Consider the following 25,688-nt stretch of genomic DNA (forward strand, 5'->3'; position numbering starts at 1 on the left):
TTGTTATGGATTTTTACCTCCTTTGCTCCATATAATTTATCTATTTATCTATTTATTCATCTGTCTCCCCCATTCAACTCTTCTTAGTTTTTCTAGTACTTAATATAGCGCCTTACAGTGAACTCACTGGGGTTTTTTAATGAATGAAAAACCAGTCGATTGAGACTAGCTATGTGTACGATGCTTTAAACATCTTGATGTTTAGTCACACATTACATTGCACTTGATAATGCATCTGCCTCATACAGGAAGAGACAAACTTAGTCATTCTCCTGTTCCCAGTATTGAACCACTGTCAGGCACATAGCAAGTACTCGATAAATTTGGATGAATGAATGAATTTGTAGTTTGCACTAAAAGGTTTTTAACATGTGACAACAAACCCCTAAAGTTAATAAAAACAGGACCTCAGAATCCTCGGATGTGAAACTAACCAAAGAATGTTGTAACATAACCAAGTAGGTTTTCATTTAGCCAAGGAAGAAAGGATGTCATCAGAGAAAGGTCATGATCTTTACAAAGTTCTAGAAAAATGAACCAGAAAAATGAGATTGTGACAGTGTCATTCCACACTGTGCAGGGGACAGACTGTTCTGATAAAAACAGACACCTCTTCAGACTGGAGACAGTGTCTCAGCTCCTTCAGCCTGATGGAAGGATCCTCGTATCCACTACAGCGACTTCTGGTCTGTCCTCTGGCCTCCCGAGCACATGTAACTCCCACTCCCCCTATGGGAGTGTCCTGAACAAGTAACTAACCTTCAGCTGCTGAAAAGGCCTGAGAGAGTAGAAAGAAGTTTGAATCCCAGCTCCATCACAGGCTAAGTCTGAAACCTTGAGCAATTTACTTGGCCTCTATGAGACTTAGTTTCTTCATCTGTAAAATAGATTGAAACTGACCTCTCAAGATAATGAACATTAAAAAATAAATTAGTGTATGTAAAGCGCCCAACCCCGTATCTGGTACCTAGGACAATAATATCAATGCTCCTGTCCATCCCCTGCCTCTGCCCATCCCTCACCCCCGCTCCCCCCTTATCCCTATCATGGTGAACAAGGACATTATTACTATTTTGCATTCCTATACATGCACGCAGGCCCGTGGTGACCACCTCAAAGTACTGTTTTCCTGTGGCCTCAGGCCCCAGTTAGCCTTCCCCTTTTATCACCACTACTTGGAGTTTCCCATCTTGCTAGTAATTCACCCAGCTGGCTTTGAGGACAGTGTCCTTTTTACCCAACTCTGACTCCGCAGGACTGTTTCTAAATGCACCTCTTCATCTTTCATCATCATAGGCACGAAGAGAACGCAGGGTCTACCTAGGACCCATGTAATCTAGTGCCGTCTCCCGAAGCTGATGCCACAGAAATCACAGTAATAGCAACCACAGCTCACTGTCCAGACTGAACTGTGGATGCCGTCAAGCCGTCTTTCCCTTTCCCAAGCTTCGTTAAAGGTGTGCTACTTCCAGTAAAAGGGTCTTGAATTACATTTAAGGGAAAAATCAAAGAAAACTTCAAGGGGCACAGGGACTGGATTCCCTGCCACAAAACCATACGGGCTTGTCCTGCGTTAAAACTCGTGTGGCCACGCTCCTTCGGTCCCTTCCACCGTCCGACCTCCCTTCGGCACTGGCCTGCTCTTACATCTTAGGCCTGAAGAAGGAACAGCAGAGCACGGGTTCGGGGAAACGTGTAGCATGTGGAGGTAGGGAGGTGTTTGTAGTGACCCCCAGCCTCCCCACGGCCAGGTGCCTCTCCTCCAGCTTCATCATTTTCGCCCAAGCCCAGGGCTACATTCGCTTCAGAGGGATTGACTATAAATGGTCATCAGGGGGAAGCGGCCAGTATGCCAAGAGCTACAAGCCTGACAGAACTTGTGTATCAGCCTGACAGCTTCAATAGCCCAGAGTCTACATGGAATCCCAAACAGCCCTTGTTTCTTCCTCCCCAGCCACAGGCCTCCTGCCTGCCTCCCTGGCTTTATTTAAACAAGATGAGAGCAGGCTTTGTCTGGACCAGAACACCAGGGACCTTCCCCCAGCACCAGAGGGCAGGTCAGCGAGTCAGGGCTCAGACTTTAAGGCGAACTGCTCTCCTGCCTTTAGGTCCTCTGACTCGTATAAACTGGAGACCATAGGAACTCCATCATCTCAGAATCAAAGGTGAGGCATGTCCGTGACCAGTGCCGATGGCTGGGGTCTGCGTGTGGTAACAGTTACGGCGCCGGGCTCAGGGCGGGGTGGGGCAGGGCTGTGGTGATGCCTGTCCAGTGCTCAGCATGGCACATATGGTATACAGTAAGTAGTCAGTAAGTGAGAGCTCTTACTATCAATAATCAATAATCTTATAGATCATCCTACGAAGACGTATTGTTATTCATTATTATCCTTTTTTCTTTGTTTTCTCTTTTGTTTTTTGGCAGCTGAGGAAACAGACCCTCAGAGACGTTCAATAACTTATTCCTGGTTTCATCGCATTCAGGTCAGGGTGTAAAGCCAGACATGGTACTGTAGCCTCTGTTCTGTGTCACTTCTCACCGTGGGGACAAGACGACCACGTATTATACTCCAGCTCTGGAGAAGTCACCTCCTCACTCTGGGCTGGACGTATGAGTTGAAATTAATGACCCCTAAGGATCCTTCCCATGTTACCTGCTGTGACTTCAAGTTGAAGATCTCAGGGGCAGGGGAACTCCTCCCTAGCTGAGAAGTCTGTCTCCTTCCCCATCCAAGAGAGGCTGCAGTGATGGGAAGGATGACTGTGGTCCATGAGAAGCAGATGCAGAGCCTGGGCTCTTTTAGGCCCAAGGAAGAAAGATGGAGAGGAAACTAGGGTGAAGGATGCTTCAGAAAGCAGGATGCTTGTTCTTAGCCTCACTGAGGGACACCAGGTCAGCAGAGGAAGTGGGACTGGAGAAACCTTGTCCAAAGAATCTGAGCTAAAAATGCTGTCAGAGGTTGGAAATCTGCCACCATAATTTCCTCCTTCCACTTCATCCACTGCCCTCTTCTAGTCCTCTAAGGGATACATGTGTTTTCTTTGCAGAGCAAGCTGTAGAGGGAGAGTCATGTATCTGGCCAGGGCAGAGCTGTGACACCACATCCCACAGCTGGGGCCAGAAAACACCGAGGCACCCACACCGGGCTCTCCCATACATATCGGGATTCCACTGGCTTCATTTCATGGCTTTTCTCTGCAAGCCCTTCTTTCCTTCCAGACTTGGAAACAATTGAGGTAGTTGGGCTAGTTACTTTGGAATGAGACGGGGCTGTTTTTGGGAGTCTGCGAACCTCCGGAGCTGCTGTCTCTCTGCCGATTGCCCTTCCGCACCCCTGGGTGGGTGAAGGGCAGCCGATCAGCTGTCCCTGCCCAGTAGTCAGTACCCTTCCCAACGCCATCCTTTTCCTGTCAAAATTCACCTCCTCCAAGAAGCTCTGAGGTTGGATGGAGCCAGACTTCCTTCCTGCCCTGCCCCCTCCTGGGAATTTACAGGCTTCACACACTGCTGATTACCTTCTCATTTACATCTCCCTGCCGCTGGTACTATGTCTCAGGTTTCCACTTTTTGATTTTCCTTCTCTGTTTTGTATATTCCATTAGACTGGGGGCTGTTTAAGCACAAAAAGCCCAGAGTGTCCTTACTCCCTCAGCTCTGCATTTTACAGCATCCAGTCCGGGCTCTGCCCGGGGCTGTGCTGCATCCATGCTGTGGGTTCACTTTGCCTTCTAGTGTCCAGGATCTGGGCTGTGAGAGGGACAGCAGGGAAACCCCTGGTCTTCAGAGACCTTGGACCACCACGAGGGGGGTGGGGCAGAACAGAGCTGGTCTCCCAAAGGGCCAAGTGTCTATTTTTGCACCCCGAAAATGAGCTGTTGGGCCCCTGGGCCAGGGAATAGCCGCACAACACTGGGCTCCCCGGAGGCAACTGGGCTCAGAAAGCCCAGGAGGAGGTGCAAAGTGGGAGAGATGTTACTTTGGCTGTGAGGGCCTCTGGGACTCCTGGGTGAATCCACAGGCCTCATATATATTTATGTGAACTTAAGATGCTAATGAATGGTGTGGAGCCAAGGGCCCTGCTGGGCTCTGTGAGCAACTGGCTTCACTCTTAGCAGTCTTCTTTGTCTGCGGGCCTTTAGGTTCAAATTGCAGATCTGGGTTTGGAAGTACAGCTGACATGGAAACCTGCCCGGGGCTTAGAGCAGAATCACAGCGGGCTGGAGAGAAGCGGGGAGCCTCCCACCCAGCTTCTTCAGACAATTCACTGAAGCCTGGGTCTGGCTGAAGTCCCCATGTCCACCTTGCAATCACAACCCCTCTTACACAGGGAGGTTTCTACCCTCTTCTGAAGGCATCTCCTTACCCCAAACATTCATCTATTCCAGTGATGGCAAACTGTGCAACTTTTTTGGCTAACTTAAATCTGTTTGGCTGCAGTGGAATGAAGGTCAGTTCACCGCCATATTACACAGATGACCTCCTTGGCTTTAGAACCCCCTGCTGCCTCCTCTGGTCCAGCTCAGTCACCGGTTTTCTTACCTATCCATCCCTGGACTCTGTGCCAGTCACCGGGCACACCAAGATGAATGAGTCTCAAAACTGACCCTCACAATCATATGGTCTTACGTAGGGAGGAAGTTGAGGGGGAGCAGAATATATTAAAATACATTTATTATGATAAATTATATTTACTAACACAGAGCTATAGGCAAAGTCTTTGGGGACAGAGCCAATAGCAACCAGCTCTGCTTGGGACTGATGGGTAAGATTTCATAGAGGGGCTCACCTCTGAGCTTGGCCTTCGTGGCAAGTAAGGCTTTCCCAGGTGGAGAAGGAAGGAAAAGGGTGTTCTAAGTAGAGGGGAGACCATGCATGAGGCCAGAAGATCTGAGAGTCTGGTCTGTGTGGTTGAACAGCAAATCATACAAAGGAGTTTGAACCCTACCTTCTAGTCTAAAGGCAACAGGTAGTCAGAGTCTGTATTAGACCAACGGTATTAAACCTGATCAGCTTGGAGTCACAGAAGACGACCCTGGAGACAGTACAGGCTGGGCTGGGAAGCGGGTAGGATGGGAGGAAGGGGTGGCGGTTGGGAGGCTGCCGTACTTATTCAAGCAAAAGAGAAAGCCACTTAAGGACAGCACTTAGAGATTTCAGCAATTCTAAAAATAACATTTAAAAAAACAGAAGTTATGTGTACTTATTATACAAAAACTGGAAAACAGGGACAAAAATAACACAGAAAATAACAAACACCTATAAAATTTCCTTCCAGTCTTTTTTCTATGCATACATACACACACACACACACACACACACACTACAGATTTTACTATATACATAGTTCTGACGTCTTTTTATTGCTTTTTATGTCATGAACATTTATACAAGTCATGAAAGTTCTTTGCTACCTGTTTCACTAACAGCATTATGTTCAATTGTATGGATTCACGAATTGTAATTTACTTAGTCACTTTCCTATTCTGGGACATTCAGTTTGTGCCAGTGTTTTTACTGCAGCAAACATTTTAATACATAAATTTTTGCACATTCTATTCAATTATCTCTTTAGCATAGGTTCCTAACAATGGAAGTATTGGTCCAAGGCTATGAATGGCTTTAAAATTCCTGAAGCAGACTTTTAAACTGCTCTTTAAAATGGTTTGTGTTCTTAGCACCCCACTAATTATGCATGAGCATTGCACCCTTGGGTGCAGACCAGGAGTTCACTCCCTCTTTATCATTTCCTCAAAGTCCACACTCTTTTTCCCAGACTTCCCCAGAAGAGCGATCAGTCAGAGCAGATACGGTGTTTGCTTTAACCTCTTAGAAAGAGCTCATTTCTGAGGTGGGACGAGGCTCATCCCAGAGCAAGGGGAGTGTCACTCATGCTGGGAAGATCAGAACTGGCATTAGAGCGCGAGCAATCGTCTGTGACCCAGGATTGCTTTTCCTGTGGCTGGAGCCACCGCCAAGCCTGGATTTCTGGGACAGTCCCTGGGTTTGTCCATTTATTCTTAAAGTATACTCATGCTGGTCAGAGCACAAAATTGCTTCTGTTTGTAAAGTACAGTCTGACATGAATGTCTTCATGGACACATGTAGAAGTGGGCTGACATGTCTGTTTGCACATGCCAGGTGGAAGTCTGTGCCTAATAGCCACCAGGGATGATTGCACAGTACCTGGCTCACTGCAAACATTTCAGTGCCTATGATCTCATCTTGGTGTGGTTAGGGAAAAGAGCACAGGTTTCGCAATAAGATACCTACTGGGCTGTGACTTTGGCCAAGTTTATGAATCTCTAAGATCCTTACCTTCCTCCTTTGTGAGATGGGAATGCGTATCCTCATTCTGTAGATAAGGAAACTGAGGCTCAGGGGTAAGTGACTTACCTAAGGTCACAGAGCTGATAGAAAATGGAGCTATCACTATCCAGGGCTATCCCCAGCTCCCACCAGATTTTAAAAATTCCAGCCCTATGAGTCTAAACTTCCGTGACATGGAGGCTAGGACTCGCCCTTCAGATTAAGTTCTTCTTACACTTACTTAAATGTCCTTTCTACTGCATTATGCTTCCTCACGTTTCCCTCCAAATCTAGTTCTTCGGGAATAAGAAGTAGTTTGAAAATTTTTTGTTGCGTTCTATCTATAATAGGAAGTTCCAACTGTGTCTTTCTTTCTTATTGGGAAGCAAGATGGTTAAGGGGAAGGGATGAAACAAGCAAAGATCATCTGGACTTAAACCACTTTCTATCCTGAATCTGGCTCCCTTTCCATCTGGATATTAAAGCACTGTCTCCGGAAATGGAAAATTTCACATCTAGGTCTGACACTGGGTCTCCTTGAGCTGATGTGTTAAGCACTGGAAAAATAAATAACAGTGCCTCCCACTTGCTTCCTCCTTTTGAAGGTGTGTCTGGTCTCCGGGGAGACTTAGCAATGGATGACCTCGCTGGCCTGCCCATCTTCTGAAGAAGGCCCTTAAGTCTAGAGGCAGCATCTTAAGGGCCTTTGTATTCTCTTTCTATTTCAGGCCTCCATGAATTTCCTTAACCCAGAAGTTAGGAAACACTTAGGAATTTTTTTTACATGGTTGTCTAAGGGTTCTTTAACTCATACCCTGTTACCCAACCTAGCCTTTTTTCCCTTGGCTTTAGCCATCTGGTTTGTATTCACTGTGGAACATGATAGCGGGATATTAAGTTTTTCAAAGTACAGGCAGGGAAAGGGGAAAAAGGCTCTGTCTTGCAAAAGTGGTAGCTTTTCCTCCATCTCTCATGACCCAAAAATGTAGTTGGAAGCATTTTATCTTTGGCTGGGTTGTGATTTACTTGGGTCATTGCATTTGTAGATAAAAGCTGCAAGCTCGAGAGTCTCCGCTGCAACTGGGAACGGAGCTCGCTGGTCCCACATCTCAAAGAAAACTTCAGAGGAAGAGCTTTGTCATCTGGATCCCGCACCAAGCGCTCACCCTGAAGGGTCACGTCCTGGCCTCTGCATCAGGCGGAAACTTTAAGGTTCATGGGAGTTTGATTCCTAGGGCTGTGAGTGACCTCTAAAAATTCTCTCAGCTAGTGATTCCCTAACTCTCGGGTATAAACTGGTACCATTGGTCCATGATGAAATTTTCATGGTTTCACAGGGAAGGACAAATGTAGATGATATAATATGTATGGAGTAAGATGATAAAAGCAAAATATTTAGAATGGCGCCTCGCATACTGTTAGCACTCAGTAAATGTTAGCGGAGACAGACAGCTGTCTGTGTACGGCTGTCAACTGCCTTTTTGTTTCTAGTATTGTTTTTGTTGTTGAAATGCCATTTCTTTTTAGGAATAATTGTAACAGGATGGTAGTTTACATTTTTGTCTAACGTCAATAGTCAGCAATATTTAAAAAGTGGGCACCTGATTTCGTATCCAAATTTATTTTTGAACTTTCACTGGTCTCTGAAATCTAAAAGTCTGCGAAAAGGTAATCTAGGCGCACCTATACTTCGAATTAAATTTTGTCTAAAACATGAATGCATTCCTTTCCCAGCGACCTAAGGCATCTAATCACTTGGGCCTTGCCCCGTCTGTCCACAAGGAATGGCTGTCTCTGGACGGGGAATTGGACTGGCAGCCCACAGGTACCAGGAAGCTGTAGACTTCTTTCCAAACGGGACCCTAGTTGCTGAGCCCCCCACCCCGCCTTGCTCAGAACTACTCTCTCCCGCTTCAACCACCTGCCTTCCCCTGGCTCATCAGTACCAGCTGGAAGCACTGGAGGCGGGAGCCACGTCTCCCTCGGAGACAGCCTCACCAGCGACGGCAGGCTGACCAGTTATCAGCAGCCCATTTCCTTCTGTGAGCCAAGGCAGCAAGCTAAGCCTCACCTTTGCTGAGAATTAACAGTGTGTGCAAAGATGGTGGATGCATCTTTCTGGCTCTGTTTATGTCACCCGAGTGAGAATCACATTTTGGGTGTAATATACCACTACTCCATGTGTGACATCTGATGTGCGAGACACTGGGATAATGCTAGGCTCAGCTCTGAGTCCTGCCTAAGCAAAGCGACACAGCTCTTCCCTGAGGTTTAGGACAAGGTGGGTCGTTCATTCATTTGTTCAACGAGTAGCATGTGTACTATGTGTTAGACACTGCAGGGGATGCAAAGACGGATCAAACCAGGATCATGCCTGAGAAAGTGGACAGTCCAGAAAGTGAATAATTGTATTTCTAAGGGTAGAAGGTGATTGGTGACACAATGATAGTTTTGGGAGTTTAGAGCAGACAAAGATTACTTCAACTGAGGGAAATGAGGACGGCCTTAGAGTGAAGAGGGTATTTAGGCCATTGAGCTATCCCAGAGCAAGCCTCTGTCTTTGCATTCAGAGTCCTTCCCTGGAAGGACTTAGGGTGTCTTTGCTCCCTTTAATGCAGTGTGTATTTGGGGACGGGGTTTCAGGAGGCAAGGGTGAGGTAAGAGCGGCAGCAGGGAGATAGGAATTGGACATTGACCCGGTGCCTCCTATCTCCTGGAGACTCGGATGGGCCATCTCATCATTACTGAATCCAGAACCCTGAAAAAACGGGCCCCTGAACTGGAGGACCAGCTCCATTGGGTTCCATTTTACTTAATTTTTCAACCCCAAGAACTTGATAGTTAACTTATTCCTGAAAGGTTCACGGGAATCCAGAGAAGCCAAACAGGGCTGGAGATGTGGGCTCTGGCCTCAAGGTCAAAATAAGCTGGAAAACTGCAAAGTAATATGAACATCTAGAAGCAAAGGGAGCTGGAGGCTCCTGCAGATCTGGACTACCGCTGACCTCAGGTCTAAACCTTCCACAAGGCTTTCCAGGGATTGGAGATGGTTTGCGTCCTTCCTGGGTCCTTATGCTAGACCCTCCATGAAGATCAGAACCCCCCAAATTCATAAGTAGGCATGTCATCTTTCTGGATTTATGACATATATTTAAAATATCTTGATGGTGGTGATGGTTTCATGGGTATATATATATATATATGCCAAAACCTAACAAATTATATACCTTAAATATATGCAGTTTATTGTACATCTCAATAAAGCTGTTGGGTTTTTTTTTTGAAGTACTTAGAATGGGTGTGAAGTAACCTTCTCAGTAACAAAGCCCTCAATAACTCTCAACCTGCACGGATCCGGCTCCCCTGAAGGCCCAATTTAGTACGTGGTTGTTGTGTAAGGGAGGCCATGCCTGCCAACACAATAAAGATAGTTATGATGGGAGAATGTCCAAGTTTGCATCATTTCTCACCCGAATCCCACTGTCCTCATTCCATCCCTTCACCCAGCATTCTTCTCATTTTCACAGCCTACGAGGCCCAGGCTCAAATCCTCGCTTTCTGTCACTTATTAATTAAGTGACATTGGACAAATTACTTTTCTGAGTTTCAGCACTTTGCTCATCTACAAAATGGAGATGTCTTAAGGTTCTTGTGGAGATAGATTCAGTCTACATACTGGGTCCCTGGCTCATAGCATGGCTTCAGTTAATGATGGTTGTAATAACTGGGGAGAAAGGTTAAAGGAAATAGGAGTGTTTAGTTTGTAAAAGGAGAGAGCAGGATAGGAGACAAACATGAAAGAACGTTCTTCAACTATTTATAAGGAGGATGGGCAGCTATGATGCAGTAGAAATGACATCGGCAGTCTGTCTTGAGACGAGTCACTGAATCCCTCCTTCAGTGTCCATATGTCAAAGGGGGATTGATCACTACATACTTCAGGGTGTGCTTGTAGTATTACATGAGGTGATGTGTATATGAAAATGTCTAGCACAGTACCCATCACAGATAAATGCTCTTAAAACATCACTTTACAAATTGGAGGGCCCTTTACTTGTAAGATTATGGCAGTCCTAATCTTTGTAGCCTTGGGAGGTGGCAGTTTCAAGCATCTCCAACTGAGAGCGGAAAGTCCCTCCCAGGGTTAAGAGCTGTCCTGGAGCGGATGGGGCTCTGCAGTTTCTGAGTACCCTGCAGTGTGTTCCACTGGAGGATGGACGGTCATCTTCCAGAGGGACTTCTGCTGGGTGGGAGGGGGAACAGACCGATGTGTAAAAGTGTTCAGAAACTGAATCTTCTGTGTCAGGAAGGCAGGAACTGGGAAGGCTGGGGAAGGGTGGAGGCGGCTCAAATGAGCTGATGCTCCTTGTAATAAATACTATTGACATATGCGCAAACCTTAGAGCAGCCAGTGGGAGCTCGGTAAACTGGAGATAATGGCACGTTCTGTCCTGGGCATGACAGCTTTTGTTTTGAGAGACATGAATGGTTCCCCAGAATTTCCAGACCTCCTCCAAGCACACACACTCAGCCGCCAACGTGTGTGATCTCCACGTGCCCCCTCCCATGCCCTCTGCCTCGGGGACGCAAAGAGGCCCAGCAGCAACCAGGTATCCTGGTCATGATGAGCAGGGGGCACGGGCCAGCATCTTGGGCCCCTTTGCAATCTCTAATTCAGGTGGCTGTATTCCTGCAAACGGTCTCTGAAGATGTGTACATGCTTTAAAATCCTTGGGGTTGCTAAGCCATTGAAAGAGCTTTAGGCTAGGAGCCAGGACACCAGGCTGGCCATGAACTAGCTACATGATCTAAGGAAAGCCACCTGGCCCGTCTGAGGCCAGTTTCTCTCCCTCCGTCTCTCCCTTCCCTCCTGAGAGGTATTTTCCATGGACCAGCAGCCATAGCTGGAAACTTGTTGCAAACATGGAATCTCAGGCTCCACCCCAGACCTACTAAATCAGATCTCGCATTTTAAGAAGGTCCCCAGCTGATTCATAAGCACCTTAAAGTCTGAGAAGCGCTGGCTTAGGTGACCTGAATAGCACGTGAACTTACGGCACCAGCTCTGCAGTCAGACTGCCTGGGTTCAAACCCAGACTTCACAGCTCACTAGCTGTGTAACTTTGGCAAGGACTTCACCTCCTCTGTAAAAGGGGATCCTAATGGTACCTACATGGTAGAGTTGTTATGAGGATTAAATGAGATAACATATACAAAGAGCTCTGCACAAAGAAGGCCTCATTAAATAACTTTTTTCATTTATAAAATGTCTCGGTTGCTAGGCACACCATAGAGAAAAAAAGCAGATGTTTATTTGTCGTCTCTTTACTGAGTACTTATCTCTGTGTCAAGCACTGTGGGGATACAGAAGTCAGTGATACAAAGTCCAGACTCTTGTAGAAAGAGACAAGAGACAAGTGCATGAGCAGAGGTAAAAAGAAGACTTCAGACTGTGATAAATGTTAGGGGGAAAATAGAGCAGGGTAATGTGAGGTGATCAGGCCAAGGCTCTGGTTAGAGGGGAGGCTGAGTGGAGCTCAGGGAGGGTCTCACGGAGGAAATATTTGCACTGAAACCTGTAAGGTAAGAGCCAGCCTTGCAAAGACCAGGAAGAGAGCGCTCCAGGCGAGGGACAGATGTGCAGAAGCCCTGGGATGCGAGCATTTTCAGAGGCAGAGGCCTGGGCAGGTCAGACTGTATGTGGGTCTATTCTAGTGCCAGGGAAAGCACTGGGGGCAGAGCCAGGGAGCTGGGGGAGCAGGGAGACCTGGTGGGGGCACAGGTGAAGCATCAGCTCACAATGCCTGCACGGGGAGGATGGCGAGGGATCGTTGGGGTCTGAAGCCTCCCGCTAAGGAGTACAGCTGAGTCCTCTTGCTGCAGAGTGGGAAGGACCTAGAAATTCTCCCCTCCGATCTCTCCTGGTGCACGGTGACAACTGAGACCCAGAGAGGGAGTTGCCCAAGGTCCTTCTCCACACTGCCTGAGGTAGGTCCCCAAATTGGCCTGTAAACTATGACTGCGTGTTATTTCCAGAGTGAGGCTGAATAACTGTTTCACAACTACTCCCCACCCCCCGCCGTGTCCTCCCTGCCCCCTCTATGCCCCCAGCTGCGCGTCTCCAGGCTCCTGACCCCTCACCCACCCCCTGACGCAATATCTTCATCTCACATGACACGTACTCTTGCTCCACTGTTTGCTGAAGATCTTACACCTTAATGACTCTCCTTTTCCAAATCCCGCATTTCACTTCCTGTCTGTACCAAACATTCTGGCCTTTAACTACATTCCGTCTGACATCGTTCACCATTTCCTTTTTCCTCTGTCAGCCTGGTCCCCTGATAGGACTTGGATGAGCAAGTATCCAGCACACCACACAGGAGTTGCTTCACAATGGAAATCTGTATCTTCTGATAAAATCCACCCACAGCCAAGCCCTTGGAGCTCCCAGGGAAAACAACATGCACAGACGAAACTGTTACAAAACCAACCTAGGTCAGAGGCATCTCTCCCTATTATGAGAAAAGCGATGGTTTGATTTCTCGGTGTCAGGGTGGGATTAAAATCACAGCAGAGGGTTTCCCTGGTGACGCAGTGGTTGAGAGTCTGCCTGCCGATGCAGGGGACGCGGGTTTTTGCCCCGGTCCGGGAAGATCCCACATGCCGCGGAGCGGCTGGGCCCGTGAGCCATGGCCGCTGAGCCTGCACGTCCGGAGCCTGTGCTCCGCAACGGGAGAGGCCACAACAGTGAGAGGCCCGTGTACCGCAAAAAAAAAAAAAAAAAATCACAGCAGAAATAGGCTTTGTCTGAAACGGCTCTAACTGAGCAGATGAACACATCCATCTCCAGGCCTGCCTGTCATCCCCTCCCTTGAGCTGCCCTTCTTTCAGAGTCCCTACTGAGCATGTGACTTGGAACAGAGAGAAAGTGGACCAATGTGGGTTATGCTTCATTTAGTATGAGGCTGCTCCGCCACCCCAGCCTTACAAATGTCTTTTCCTACCTTGCCTGGTACCTGTGGTTTTCACATGTGACAGTCAGGTTTGAGAGCAAAGAAACTAACAGAAGATGACACACCACCACCATCACTCGAAGGACGGAACACCTGCTTTGACCCAGGTTTACTCTAAGATGAGCCAAGGCCTGGAGGAGCCTGTGAAGCGTGTGAGGAGCTGGCCAACAACCTCCTCGCTGGAGCACAGGTTCAGTGATAACTTCTATTTACGTCCCAGTGAAGTGCTCGCCGTGGGGAAGGAAGGGCCAGGTAACCGCTGCCGGCTTGCTTGCAAAGCTAGGCTAGGATCCTGTGACGAGGAGCCAGGCGTCACACAGGAAATCCTGTAGGTGTGGAGCGCTGCTTGAATAGCCTACTATTCCTTCCATAACTAACTTGGAGAGTCTGCTCTTCGGCGAGCATGGCTCAGTTAGGTGCTTTGCCCTCTGTGCTCTCACTTCCCGTGTCTCCAGGCCCCAGGGGCATAGGCCGCTGCTGGCCCCAGGCAGACCCTGGGTAATTTGCTGTCGGCCACTGCCCGCTCCAGCCTCGCCCCAGTAAAAGGAAAGGAGAATCCAGGAAACTTCAGAACCTTTATAATGTCATCATTCCAAGGACAGACAGAAAAGCTTAACCACGCATCACTCATGCCCACACAGCACCAAGACACCCTCCAGCCTTCTCACCCCCATGTGCTCAACTCTGGGACCTTTAACTCTTTGCCTCTCAGCCTATAAGCCTAAGTCTTGAGTGTCAATGGACATCACCTGAGGTTACAGCAGGTGATGGTCCCAGGTCAGGGAACTCAGGTGCACATCTTCCATTTCCCCAACTCCTGCCAAAGGTGCCCGAGGTCCTGCTCTGGAGCTTCTCAGATGTTTCTTATGTTCTGCAGGGAGCTTGCAGAGCCTGGTTCAGTGGGCCTGGGTAGGACCTGAGATGCTACATTTCTAGCAAGCTCCCTGTGCTACCCCTGCCACTCATCTGAGGATCACACTTTGAGTGGTCTACTGCTTGGGCGACCAACCAGATGGTTTTCTCAGGACTGTCCTTGTTTTATCATTGAAAGTCCTGTGTCCCACATCCTGAGAAACCTCCCAGTCCTGGGCAGATCAGAACGGTTGATCACTCGAGACAAATCTCAAGGCTTCCCAGAGTCGAAGGCAGCCATATCTGGCGACAAAGCTTATGCATTGCCCCCTCCATGAGCTGGTAATGAGACACTGGAGGATGAGAGCCAGTGAGGTGTCCTGCTGTGGGGTGTTGCTGCCATGCATAGGGAGGCTCATGGTCCAGTGGAGGAAGGGGATGAGCAATGGTTTGGGAGCCAGAAGACCTGACTTCTCCTTTTGATTCTGCTAGTAATTAGCTGTATAACACCAGGAAAATGTCTTAACCTCTCTGATCCTTTTCGATAAAATGGAGGCTGACAATACCTGTCTCACAAAGCTGTCGTGAAGATTAAATGCGCTAACATACACATAAGCACTGAGCTGGGAAATAATATTTTTTGAATCCCACCAACACTTTCTGTAATCATTGACTTGTGTTTCCTCTGTTTGCCCTACCTCGGATACCCTAGTGGAGTTAGTGATGTGCAGGGTGAATCCATCAAGACAAAGGAGAAAGAGGGAGGAAGAGGACCTTTGACTCCACGTGCCGGGCAACACAGGAAAGACGAGATGTACAGAGTTCACACTTGCCTGTGCTGCATGTATGTATGTGTGTGTGTGTGTGTGTGTGTCTCACTCTGTCCCTCTCTCTCTGTTTCTCTCTCTCTCTGTCTCTCTTTGTGTGTCTTTGTCTCTGTGTATGCATGTCTGTTTCTCTGTCTTTCTTTGTCTCTTTCTGTCTCTTTCTCTGTTTTTTCTGTCTCTCTCTGTCTTGCTCTCTTATCTCTCTCTCTCTCTCTGCTTCTCTGTCTCTCTCTCATTAAGTACCAGATCCGAGAGCAGCCACACTGGGTCCAGAGAGAGAGAGAGGGGAAGAGCAAGGGGAAGGTCAGGCTCAGGTGCCAGGCATGTGAGGACGGTCACCTGGATTCCTCAGGGCTTGGGAAGCTACAGGACTCCGGGAACAGGGAGGGAGAGGCAGTGGAGCAGAGACGGTGGCTACGGAGAGGTGGCCCCATTTCCGGCTCGCCTCCTTTGAGGATGGAGCGGCTGCAAGGCGGGAGCCTGAACTTTGCTATTGGCTGGAGGGATGGGGGATGGACCTCCAGCCAAGGAAAGCAGATGGAGACCAGGCCTCGGCTAGAAACCCAGACTCTACCCGCCTGGGCCAGGAATCCATTCTAAGTGGGAATTCTAGGTCTGCGGAAATCTGGGACACCCAGTTTAGCCCACACTCTTTGTTGTTCAGGTCAGTGGAAAAAATCAGACATTTTTCTTCCCACCTTGAGGTTTGCCTTTCCTCCCAAACTGAAACAGGAAATACAATTCAACATGTCTTGAATGTGGGTATTGGGCTCACTGGATCTAATTTTGGTCAGGACAAAAGTAGAGGATGCAGAGCCTTGCAGCTCCATCTTGGGCCAAATCCTCAAAGACCACATGGTGGCCTCCCATCCATGTGTCCCCATAGGTATGTCATCCATCTGTCTCTCCACTCCTGTCTTCCCCAGATCATTACTGAAGCAGAAAGCAAACTCAGCTCCAGTCTGTACAGCTGTACAGCCTACGACAGAACACCTGACCTCTTCAGTCTGACTTTTCTGACCCAAAATAGGGATGACAATAATACTGGCCTTGCAGTGGACTTCCCTGGTGGCGCAGTGGTTAAGACTCCACGTTCCCAATGCAGGGGGCCCGGGTTCGATCCCTGGTCAGGTAACTAGATCCCATATGCATGCCACAACTAAGAGTTTGCATGCCACAACTGGGGAGCCGGCGAGCCACAACTAAAGAGCCGCAACTAAGACCAGTGCAACCAAATAAATAAAATAAAATAAAATAAATATTAAAAAAAAATAATACTGGCCTCACAGATTGTTGTGAGGATACCAGAAATTTCTGGTATGAAAGTCCCTAGCATGATGCCTGCTACATAATAGGTGCTCAATAAAACAGTACCTGACAGCGAAGGCAGAAATTAACCAGCCTGTGTTTGCCCAGGCTGGACAGCCCAAGCGGGCACAGGCCTTGGGGAGCGTGTGATGGAGAGGGCAGAGTGGGGAACATAAGTCTGGCCCCCTGTGATTCAGCTTCAGCAACCTGCAGACAGTATGCAGGGCAGCATAAGGAAGGGCGCCTCTTGCCTGGAGCTGAATAACACAAAAAGTTACTCTCCTAGAGCAGTTACAGACAACTGGGGCACAGACAGGGTTTAGGCACCTCTTGGGATCCTGGAGCAGGGTGACATTCCCCGAAGGACATCGGGGAACTCATCTGCAGGATGGAGGGGCAGTGGTGACCGGAGCCCTGAAGGCTGGCCCTGCTGGCCTGGTATCTGCTGGCTTCAAGCAGGCCCTCCAAATACCTCTGGGCTGAGCCTCTCCCAGCAAGGACAGTCACGGGAATCAGGACAGCCATTTATCAGCTTATTATGTACCAAGCAGGATGCTAAAATTCTTTGTATGCATTGCCTCATTTAATTCTCACAACAAACCTGTGAATTGTTAATAGATGTGAGTACTGGTGAGAAAACTAAGGTCAGGAAGGTGAAGTGCCCAAGGTCACACGGTTATAAAGTGGCCCAGCCAGGAGCCCCGGGCTGAGCTCTTACAGAAGTGGCTACGCGGCACATCCACATGGCCGCCTATGTGCCTTCCCCCACTCTTCCCTTGAAGAGTGATTGGAAATAAGTGGAACTGTCACTGGAAGTAATGAGAAGTGACAGAGGCTGGGTTGGAAGGCTCATTGCTCCAAGTCAAAATGATCTCCACAAACCCAAGCCTAAATTTAAACAGTGAAGCCGCAAAACACTTTCCCTCTCCAGGACTTGACACCCCCTCACCCCCAACCCTCCCAACAAGAAGAGAAGTAAGGTTATGTCAGGGGCTGAGTCTGTTCAATACACCAGATTTCTTCTGGAGCAAAAAGTTCCTTTTCGGCTTGATCCTATTCACTTTCCACATGGACAAATATTACTAAAACCTCAGGTGACCAGACCACCGTTCTTAATTAAGAGATCCAAATTCACTGATGTATTTCTTCCTCTTTTTCTTTTCTTTTCTTAAACATCCCATGAGGGACGAGGAACCAGAGGCAGCTATGTAACTGGCAGGTTGTGAGGGAGAACGAACCATAACTTTCAACAGGCAAGGATGTCGGGAGGTCTGATCCTTCCAGAAAGCACCTGGCTGAATGCCAGGACACACAGCACTGCATCCGTCCCTTCTGATGACGACGGGGGGGATCCATCAAGCCACCAGCTGTTTATTTAGCACCGGCCCCACTAATGTGCAAGTGCTGTGGATGACAGGGGAACATCAGCCACCGTCCTGAAGACGCACGTGGGAAGACACAGCGCATCTCCGTAAGATGGCACAGAATTGAGTTGCTACCCCCCCAGGACTCCTAAAAGCCCTGGTACTTGCCTTGATGACAGCACTCTCATATATCTGCAATTCCCTGTTTATGACTATGTCGCCCCACTGGGCTGAGTTCTTAGACGGTGGAAACCGTGTTCCATATCAGTGGCACCTGAGAGCCTAGCACAGGGCCTGAACTACAGAAGGAGCCCCCCTCCTCTAGTTGTTTTGTGAGTGAGGGTGCATGAATGATGTCGAAAATGTTATGGGACACACATGAGAGTCCCTGGAAGCTCCTGAAAGCTGCTGCCACTCTCCGTGAAACAGAAAGAGCTCAGAGAAGCTGCTCTGTAAATGCCAGCAGGGCTGAGCTTTTAGCTTTTGCGTCCTCGCTCTCTGTTTCTGTGTCTTCCTCTCTTCCTCCCGCTCCTCTTTCTTCTCCTCTGTCGCCTTTCGTGACCTCAACTCTCCAGATCCCCTTGCTGCCTCGCTTCAGAAAAACCTCCCATATTCCACACCGACCTCGGAAGACAGCTGCCCATGTTCCCTTCTCAGTGTGGGCACAAAGGCAGCGGCTTTCTCCCCTGTGTCCCGTGGAAACAAAGTAGCCTTCAGTCTTATCACCAGCAGACTCTGGCCGAGGCTCCACACACAGTGATCCAACCACTGTCACTAACAAAATAAAGGTTGTCGGACTTCAGCATTCTTCCCCATTCTGGTCTATGTGTTGCCAAAGGAAATAAACTTATTTTCCCAGACTCTAGACAGTTAGGAAGCTCAGATAACCAGATTTTTTTTTTTTTTTTTTTTGGTACCGAATGCATTCTTCTTTGGGAAGAAGTCAAAACTGCTGAAAAGAGGAATTTAACTACAAAAGGCAACATATAGGGTGAGTTGTAGCCAATACACTCGCCACCCATAGCCTCAGGACTAATAAGGAGTTCACGCAACCAACCCCAAAGCAAGGCGAGGTCTCCACAACTACGAGAGTCTTCCGATTCGTTAGAAGGAACTAGTAACCCATGTACGACATACATAGTAATTCTGGGTTATAAACAATAGACATTAACCCAAACGAACCATTTCTTAACAATTTGAATGGAGTGGGGGGGGGGAGGGGTGATAAATGTTCTAACCGAACTTTCCACTGTGGGATTTATCGTTTGGAATCCTGTAAATGAAGCCTTGCTTCAGCCTGATCCTCTCTTCTTGGTAACACAGAAGCCTCGATTTCAGAGTAACTATGTGCCTCCTGATAATTGGAAAGCAAATAGTTTTTGGAATCCAAAATGTTGGGTCGGTGTCCTGGCTCAGCTATTTACCGAGAGGGTCATCTTGAGAAACTCACTTTATTTCTCTAGGCCTCAGTTTATTTACCTGTAAAGTGGCATAATAATGACATTTACTCTCAAAGAGTGATTTGAGAATGAGATAAGGTATGTTAATATATTTTGTAAACTGTGAAACTTTGTACAAACGTTAGCAATAAATTCTACTGCCGTCATAATCCTACCTACATAGTTCTCTCTCAGGTACTACGAGTGAGCTAATAATATACAATTCATATTTCAAAACCTAACCACAAGTTCAAATCCATGCAGGGAAATCATTAAGCTACATACTTAGTGGGTGCACTTTATTGTATGTAAATTATGCCTTAATTTTAAAAACTGAAGGAAATGCTAATGCCTGCAAACAGTTTCATGCAACAGACCCTCTACTCAGAAGTCTACCCTGGGTGCCCATGCTTGGGGTTGTTCTGTAGGTAACTCTGCTCAGGATGAGGTCCTTTTGGTGAGTATTTCAGGTACTAAACTTCTAGGGCAGAGGTCCCTGGCCATCTACCCTGACCTTGAATGATGCTGCCTGGCTAACAGTGCCCCAGTGCAGACCCAGGATGGAGTCACTACTGCTCTCTTCACATTAGGCAGCCAGCCGTTCTGGATTCATAATCATATGCTACCTATTGCCATGAAGGCTCCGTGCCTGAAAAAAATCAGATGAGCGTGGTAACACCCATGTGTTCTGATCACAGCCACATCAGGACCAGCCGGAAAATTCTCAAAATTATAAAAAAAACAGAGAATGTTAATGGTATAAGGAAACATAGAGATAACCTGAGTCTAGCAATCTCGTTTCACAGAGAAAGAAACTGAGGCTCAGAATAGTAATGACTTGCCGAGAATAACCCAGCAAAATTGTGAAGCTAGAGCTGTTGATTTCCCTTTCTATTCCTTGCAGGCACACCTGCATCTTTAGGACTTTGGGTATAATCCCTTTTTCCTGAATATACCAGACATTATACAAGGCACTGCAGAAGTTTCCAGGATTTCTAGTTATGATGGCTAAACTGAAATGTTATGACATCGGCCCTATTTTTCAGACAATTTCTCAACATAAAACCGATGGCAATTATTCAGCACTGACTACATTTAACTGAAGCATCTGAAGAGCTTAACTACATGAGCTGAAAAGGAGGGAGAGAGATTTTCCACTTCGAGGTGTGACAGGACAGACTATGGAGTTAGGGGGTCTTGTCTTGGCCCTTCTACTAAGCTACCTGTTTAACTTTAGCCAAATCTCTCTGAACTTTGGTTCTTTCTTCATCATAAAAGAAGGGGTAGGTTTAGATCAAGGATTTACTTGGGTTCCAAGGAACAGTATCAGGAGGTCAATGAACCCCTAGAAGTTATAGGAAAATCTGATGTATATGTGTCTTTTTCTAAGAAGTGGATTCAGGGTTTTCACTGGATTCTCAGAGGGGTCTGGGATTCAAAATTTTAAGAACCACTGATTTAGATAGTGTCTTAGCTTTTCCCCATGTCTGCTAATCTTTGATTCTACCTTTTAAAAATGTCTGTCTAGTTCATCACCATTAGGTACATTTATGAAATATACTCATGTGTACTTTGCCCAGCTGAGCAAAAGATAAAAATTGAATGAGACAAGATATGAGCCTACCGGGAATGTATCTATATTATAACCATCACCGTTAATGTGGGAAGACGAGGGAAGGTCATGGAAACCTGCTGAGACCCGTCATTAAACCACAGGCCAGTGGACCAAGCATTCAAGCACTCCTCAAACTCAGTTTTTTGGAAACAAACCTCCTTCCCCATCCTGGCAAAAGTTTCCATGAATTCTATTGTTAATGTCTGGTACTAACGTACTTGATATATTAAGTTTGTATAACAAATGTATTATCTGGTCCTTGTCCATGTAATGTTCTATGTATAATTATTTTGAAAACAGTACTCATTGTGTTTGCATTAATGGACAAGGCAGCACAAAAGCAAACAGTTAAAACTGGGCTCCTCGCAATTGCGTTGTTCCACAGTCAAAGAGTAATAATACTCCAGATCTTTCACCTCTCTTGACCTTAAATGTTCCAAATGTTTCAAATATCCAATTATTTTAACAGATACTTCGCAAGCTTTTAGTTTCTGCTAGGTACTAAAAGTGGTACCCCGATGAATGAGGCATGGACCTTACACTCTAACTGGAGTGTTAGGTAAGTATTCAGATTGCTGTAATACAAAGTAGCATAATAGAACGGCTACTGGGATTCAAAGGAAGGAAAAAAGTATGTTCTGCTGGTGAGATCATGGACAGGTGTATGGAGGAAGTGGTATTTGAGGTGAGACTTGGAGAGTGAACATGATTTTGATCTGGAGGGTCAACGATCTGTAAGGGTGGAGAGTAAGAGGGCATTTTTGGTGGAGGGATTATCATAAACAAAAGCATAGAGCCAGAAAGAAGCATGGGGCATGGTTTGAGTACAGGAAGTAATCCAGGTTTCTTGGAGAGTTGTTGGGCGGTGAGTTGTAAATGATATTGTGTAAAATCTTTAATATGAGAATGAAGTGTATATACTTGACATTATAGGCAATGGAGACTACTAAAAGTTTATGGAAGAGCAGAGTAAGATCATGGAATCAGAGAGAATGCGAATTCAAAATCCCTCCACCCCCATTCTGCAGTCAAGGAACCCAGAGAGCTTGCCAGATTCCTAATCCAAATTCTTTGCCTTATACCAGCTGTTTCACGAGGTTACTCGGGTAGCAGTATGTAGGAAGGGAAGAGAGAGCTTGGGCAGGAGACCACGTGGCAGCTATTACAGAAGTCCAGGAAGAAGTTCAGGTAGGATAATGAGACCTGAGCAACAGGGGAAGGGGAGTGGTGGTGGTCAGAGGAGGTGCTGGGGGAACCCATGAAGTCCCCCTTGTTTCTCCTCCGTGGGGCTCAGAGCATTCCTTTTCATTCACATCAGAAAGGCAGGCCATTTGATTTCACTCACTGGCGGGTCCAGAAAGCAAGGAGTCAACTGGCCCATCCTTGTTCAGACTATGAACTCTTAGCTCTCCTGATTCCCCTTCAATACTGTGCTTTCTCTAGAAAAAAGAGGCCAGAAATCATGCTAGCAGTGGCCAGAAGCCACGCGGGATCTGTTCCTTTCAGGGAGCAGGAGATGATTTTAGGATTCAGGCAACACTGAGGGCTTTCTTTCTGGCTTTCCTAAAGAGTGCCCGTCCAGGCATCCCAGGGCTCAAAACCACTTTGCAAATAAGGCTAATCCAGCCCACAGGAGTGGTTCCCCAGGGGCTGCTGACCCATGCAGGGATTTCAGTTCCTTCAGTGTTGCTCCCCTCAAATGCTGGTCTCTGGCTCTCCAACCTCATCTCAGGTTTTCTGCCCTGTCCCTTGTCCTGACCCTTCAACTCATCTCCTCTGTGACTTCTTACTTGAACAGTTTATTCAATTCAGAGCTGGGATGTCATATGTCATGACAAGGGCATTGATGTGGCAAAAGCTTAATAGTAGGTGAACATCCTATTATTAGGTGAATAGTAGATGAACATCCAGTTATGAAGAATTTCTAAGTCAGTGGTCCACTTTTTCTCTTCTACATGGCATTTGGTTTGTAACAATTTTATAAAGACAGAACCCTCCCAAAAAAGATATCATGAGAGACAATTTCTATGAGAAAGACATCAACCCAACAGATGATATTCTCACCAGAGGAATGATACACATAGTAGGCACTCAATAAAAAATGGCTAAGGAACCAATGACATCTTTTGATCCATGCCTTGGTCTGTTCCTCTTTCTCATGAACTAAGACGTTGACCATCATCAAAGCCAGCTGATTTCAACTGACCATGCGGGCCAAAGTCACTTTCCACCAGAAACTGTGCCCAAATGGGGCTGGTGTAGAGCAGGTGCTCAAACACTCTTAGCTTTTTTCCCTTTCCCAGGCTCCTCCCATGGGGCAGGATCTCGCTGATGTCTCCTGCTCCATGAATAGGACTGAACTGGATCTCAATGCAGAGAACATCTTTAAGAGTCCTTCTGTGGTGCCGGAAGCCTATAACATGGCGGTTTAGCAAGCAAACAACGTGCATTCAAATCCTATCTCTGCCAACGAGGAGCCTACGGCTTTGAGCGAGTTACCTGACCTCTTTACATCTTGTTTTCTTCACCTGTAAAATCGGGGTAATAATAGCAGGTGGCCAATAGGGTTGGCGTGAAGAATAAATGAGTCAACAAGATAACCCACATAACATGCTCAGCATAGTAAGTACTCAGTGAGTTCCAGCTGCTTTTAATAAGGCTGCTCTGCCGTTCGAGCCTACTGACATCGGGTGGTTGGTGGCTTAGGGGTAAGGCCAGCAGAAGTACCATCCAGATACGCCATGTGCTCAGGAGCGGCGCTGCCATAATTGGCTGGTATTTACAAGAGCCTAGAAAATCGTGGCTCCTCACCTGCCCTACATGAGCAATAGTTTAGGTTAATCCACCTCTTTTATTCCTCTAACCTGGGTGAAGAGTTATTGTTGGCCTGAGGCTGGCCTAGGCAGGCATGCATACGGCCTAGTTGGTTTGTAAGGTTTCAAAAAGAGAGACAGAGAGCTCTAGACATCTAATTCAGAGGGAGTTTTTAGTGCCTCTTCACTTTTGTTTGGGGACTTTTCCATCCATTAGGTCCCTGACAAACTCCTGGTGTTTAAGGCTGTCAGAGCCAGAAGGGACTTAGGAACCATCTCCTTTGCTTGTTTGGGAGCGAAGGGAGCTGAAGGCCTGGTAGTGGGTAAGTGGTCCAAGGTCACCCAGCGAGTCAGTTCGAAACTGGGACCAGTTCTCACCTGGCCTGGTCTCCAGGGCAGCGCTCACTTTACCACGCCTGCTGGCTCTTTGGTTTTCTGAACTCAGGCTCACATTTGGTCCTGGCTCTAGGTGTAGCCCTCGTTTCCCTGGTTCCTATCATGACTTTCCTTCAGCTCCCCAGTCAGCCTTCCCTGACCTGGTGCATCTCCCTCCTGTCAGCTCTTGCCCACACATCCTTGATGGGCACTGTCCTGCCCTGTCCTGTAAACTTGCCTGCTTCCAGCCCGGGTGAGTCTATGCCTTAGGGCCTCTGAGGCCTCAGAAGTCCCCAGAAGGGACACGCGGGGCAGCACTTCTCTTGGCCCCAGAGCCTGTTTCCCTCTATTCTCTCCTCCGCTCCATTTTTCTCTGTCTTGATCAGTCTCTCTCAGGCTTGCTGTTCTGCCTCACATCCCTCCTCCTCTTTCCTCTCTCCCTCCCAGCCCTTTCCCTTCCCCTCTTCGTCCCTCCCAGTCTGTCCGCACCTTCCTGGTCCTCCTGGGACTCTGCCCTTTCCCCTCTCCTGCTTTCCTCTCCCCCTCTCTTCTCCCACTCCCTTTCGCTTACCCTCCAACACATCTGTTTCTAATCTGCGCCCTCCAGGCGCCTGTTTGAAACGAAAAAGCTCCCCCCACCCTCAGGAACCTGGCACAAAAATTCCTGAATAATACCTTCCCTCTCCCAATTCTCCAGTTTCCCCAGATACTCCTGAAACTAAACACCACCCCCAAAAGCACCCGCCACACCATGCGGTTCTCGGCCAAACTTAACCAGGAAACACCCCAACGCCCAAGGCTGCTCCAGGGCCCAGATGTGCGAGACGTTTTCGATGGCCGACTGGGCGGCCCTCCGCTGCCAGATGTGTTCCTCCCTGGCCGGGAGGCAGGGACACTGGCGTCCGGCTCACTCCGGGGGCCGCGGGGACAACCGTTCGGAGCCCGTATCGCGGCCCGGGTGCGGGACAGTGTGTGCCCGGGGCCACCCGCCCTCCCCAGGCACTCACCTAGCCCGAGCAGGACGAGGAGGATCATCCCGATGCCCGGGCGCGGGCTCCTCCCCGCTCAGTCGCTGCTTGGCTCCGGGGCGGGCGGGCTCAGCCGACGGACCTCGGGCGAGCTGGGCGCGGCGCCTCGGGGTGCGCGCGGGGCGGCTGCAGCCATGTGCCGGCGCGGGAGCGGCCCCACGCCTCGCGCCCCTCTCCGGGATCCCCGCAACGGGCGCAGAAGGGCTTCCAGCGCTCGCCCTGCCAGCTGGCACTCGGACGGGAGCGGGGACCCGGGTCAGCGAGGAAAAGGCGAGGCAGAAAGACCCTACCGCTTCGTGGAACACTTTTCCCTGTTTGGAAAGAAAAAGGAGTGAAGAAAGAGAGGGGGGGAAAAATAGAGTGAGCTGGAACCACATGGTTGCCTCCCACCGGCAGCCCCTCCCTCCCTCCCTTGCTCGCTCGCTCGCTCGCTCGCTCGCTGCTCCCTCCCTCCCAGCGCTCGGGGCGCGCAGGGCGCCGGCCGGGCAGCCGCGGGGGTCGGGCCCGCGGGGCTCCGCCGGCGGCGGGAGGGAGGAGAGGGGATGCGGCCGCTCGGAGGCCGGTGGTGGCGCCCGGCGCTCGGTGTGGGGTCGACCCTGTAGGAGAGAGCCGGGGACACTTGGCCACGAGCGAGGATGAGGCCTTATCAGCCTCCTCGGTCTCCGTCCTCACTGCGTCCTTCTCTCCACTTCTCTCTCGCATCCTTTTCTCGCTCACACACACTCTGCTTCCGCACAAATCTGCGCT

At 48.4% G+C, this 25,688-nt stretch overlaps 1 protein-coding gene across 1 annotated transcript in view; it reads right to left on the reverse strand.

Annotated features, from left to right (window-relative positions):
• CLMP (CXADR like membrane protein) overlaps positions 1–25,281 on the reverse strand; it is a 91,424-nt gene extending 66,143 nt beyond the window's left edge. Inside the window, exon 1 of the mRNA XM_004280692.3 lies at positions 24,921–25,281. Coding sequence (XP_004280740.1) covers positions 24,921–24,948 — 28 coding nt within the window. The 5' untranslated portion in view covers positions 24,949–25,281. The remainder of the gene's footprint in view (positions 1–24,920) is intronic.
• Positions 25,282–25,688: the final 407 nt, after the last annotated feature.

The sequence above is a fragment of the Orcinus orca genome, chromosome 8 (genome assembly GCF_937001465.1).
Source record: "Orcinus orca chromosome 8, mOrcOrc1.1, whole genome shotgun sequence".
Lineage (NCBI taxonomy): Eukaryota > Metazoa > Chordata > Mammalia > Artiodactyla > Delphinidae > Orcinus > Orcinus orca.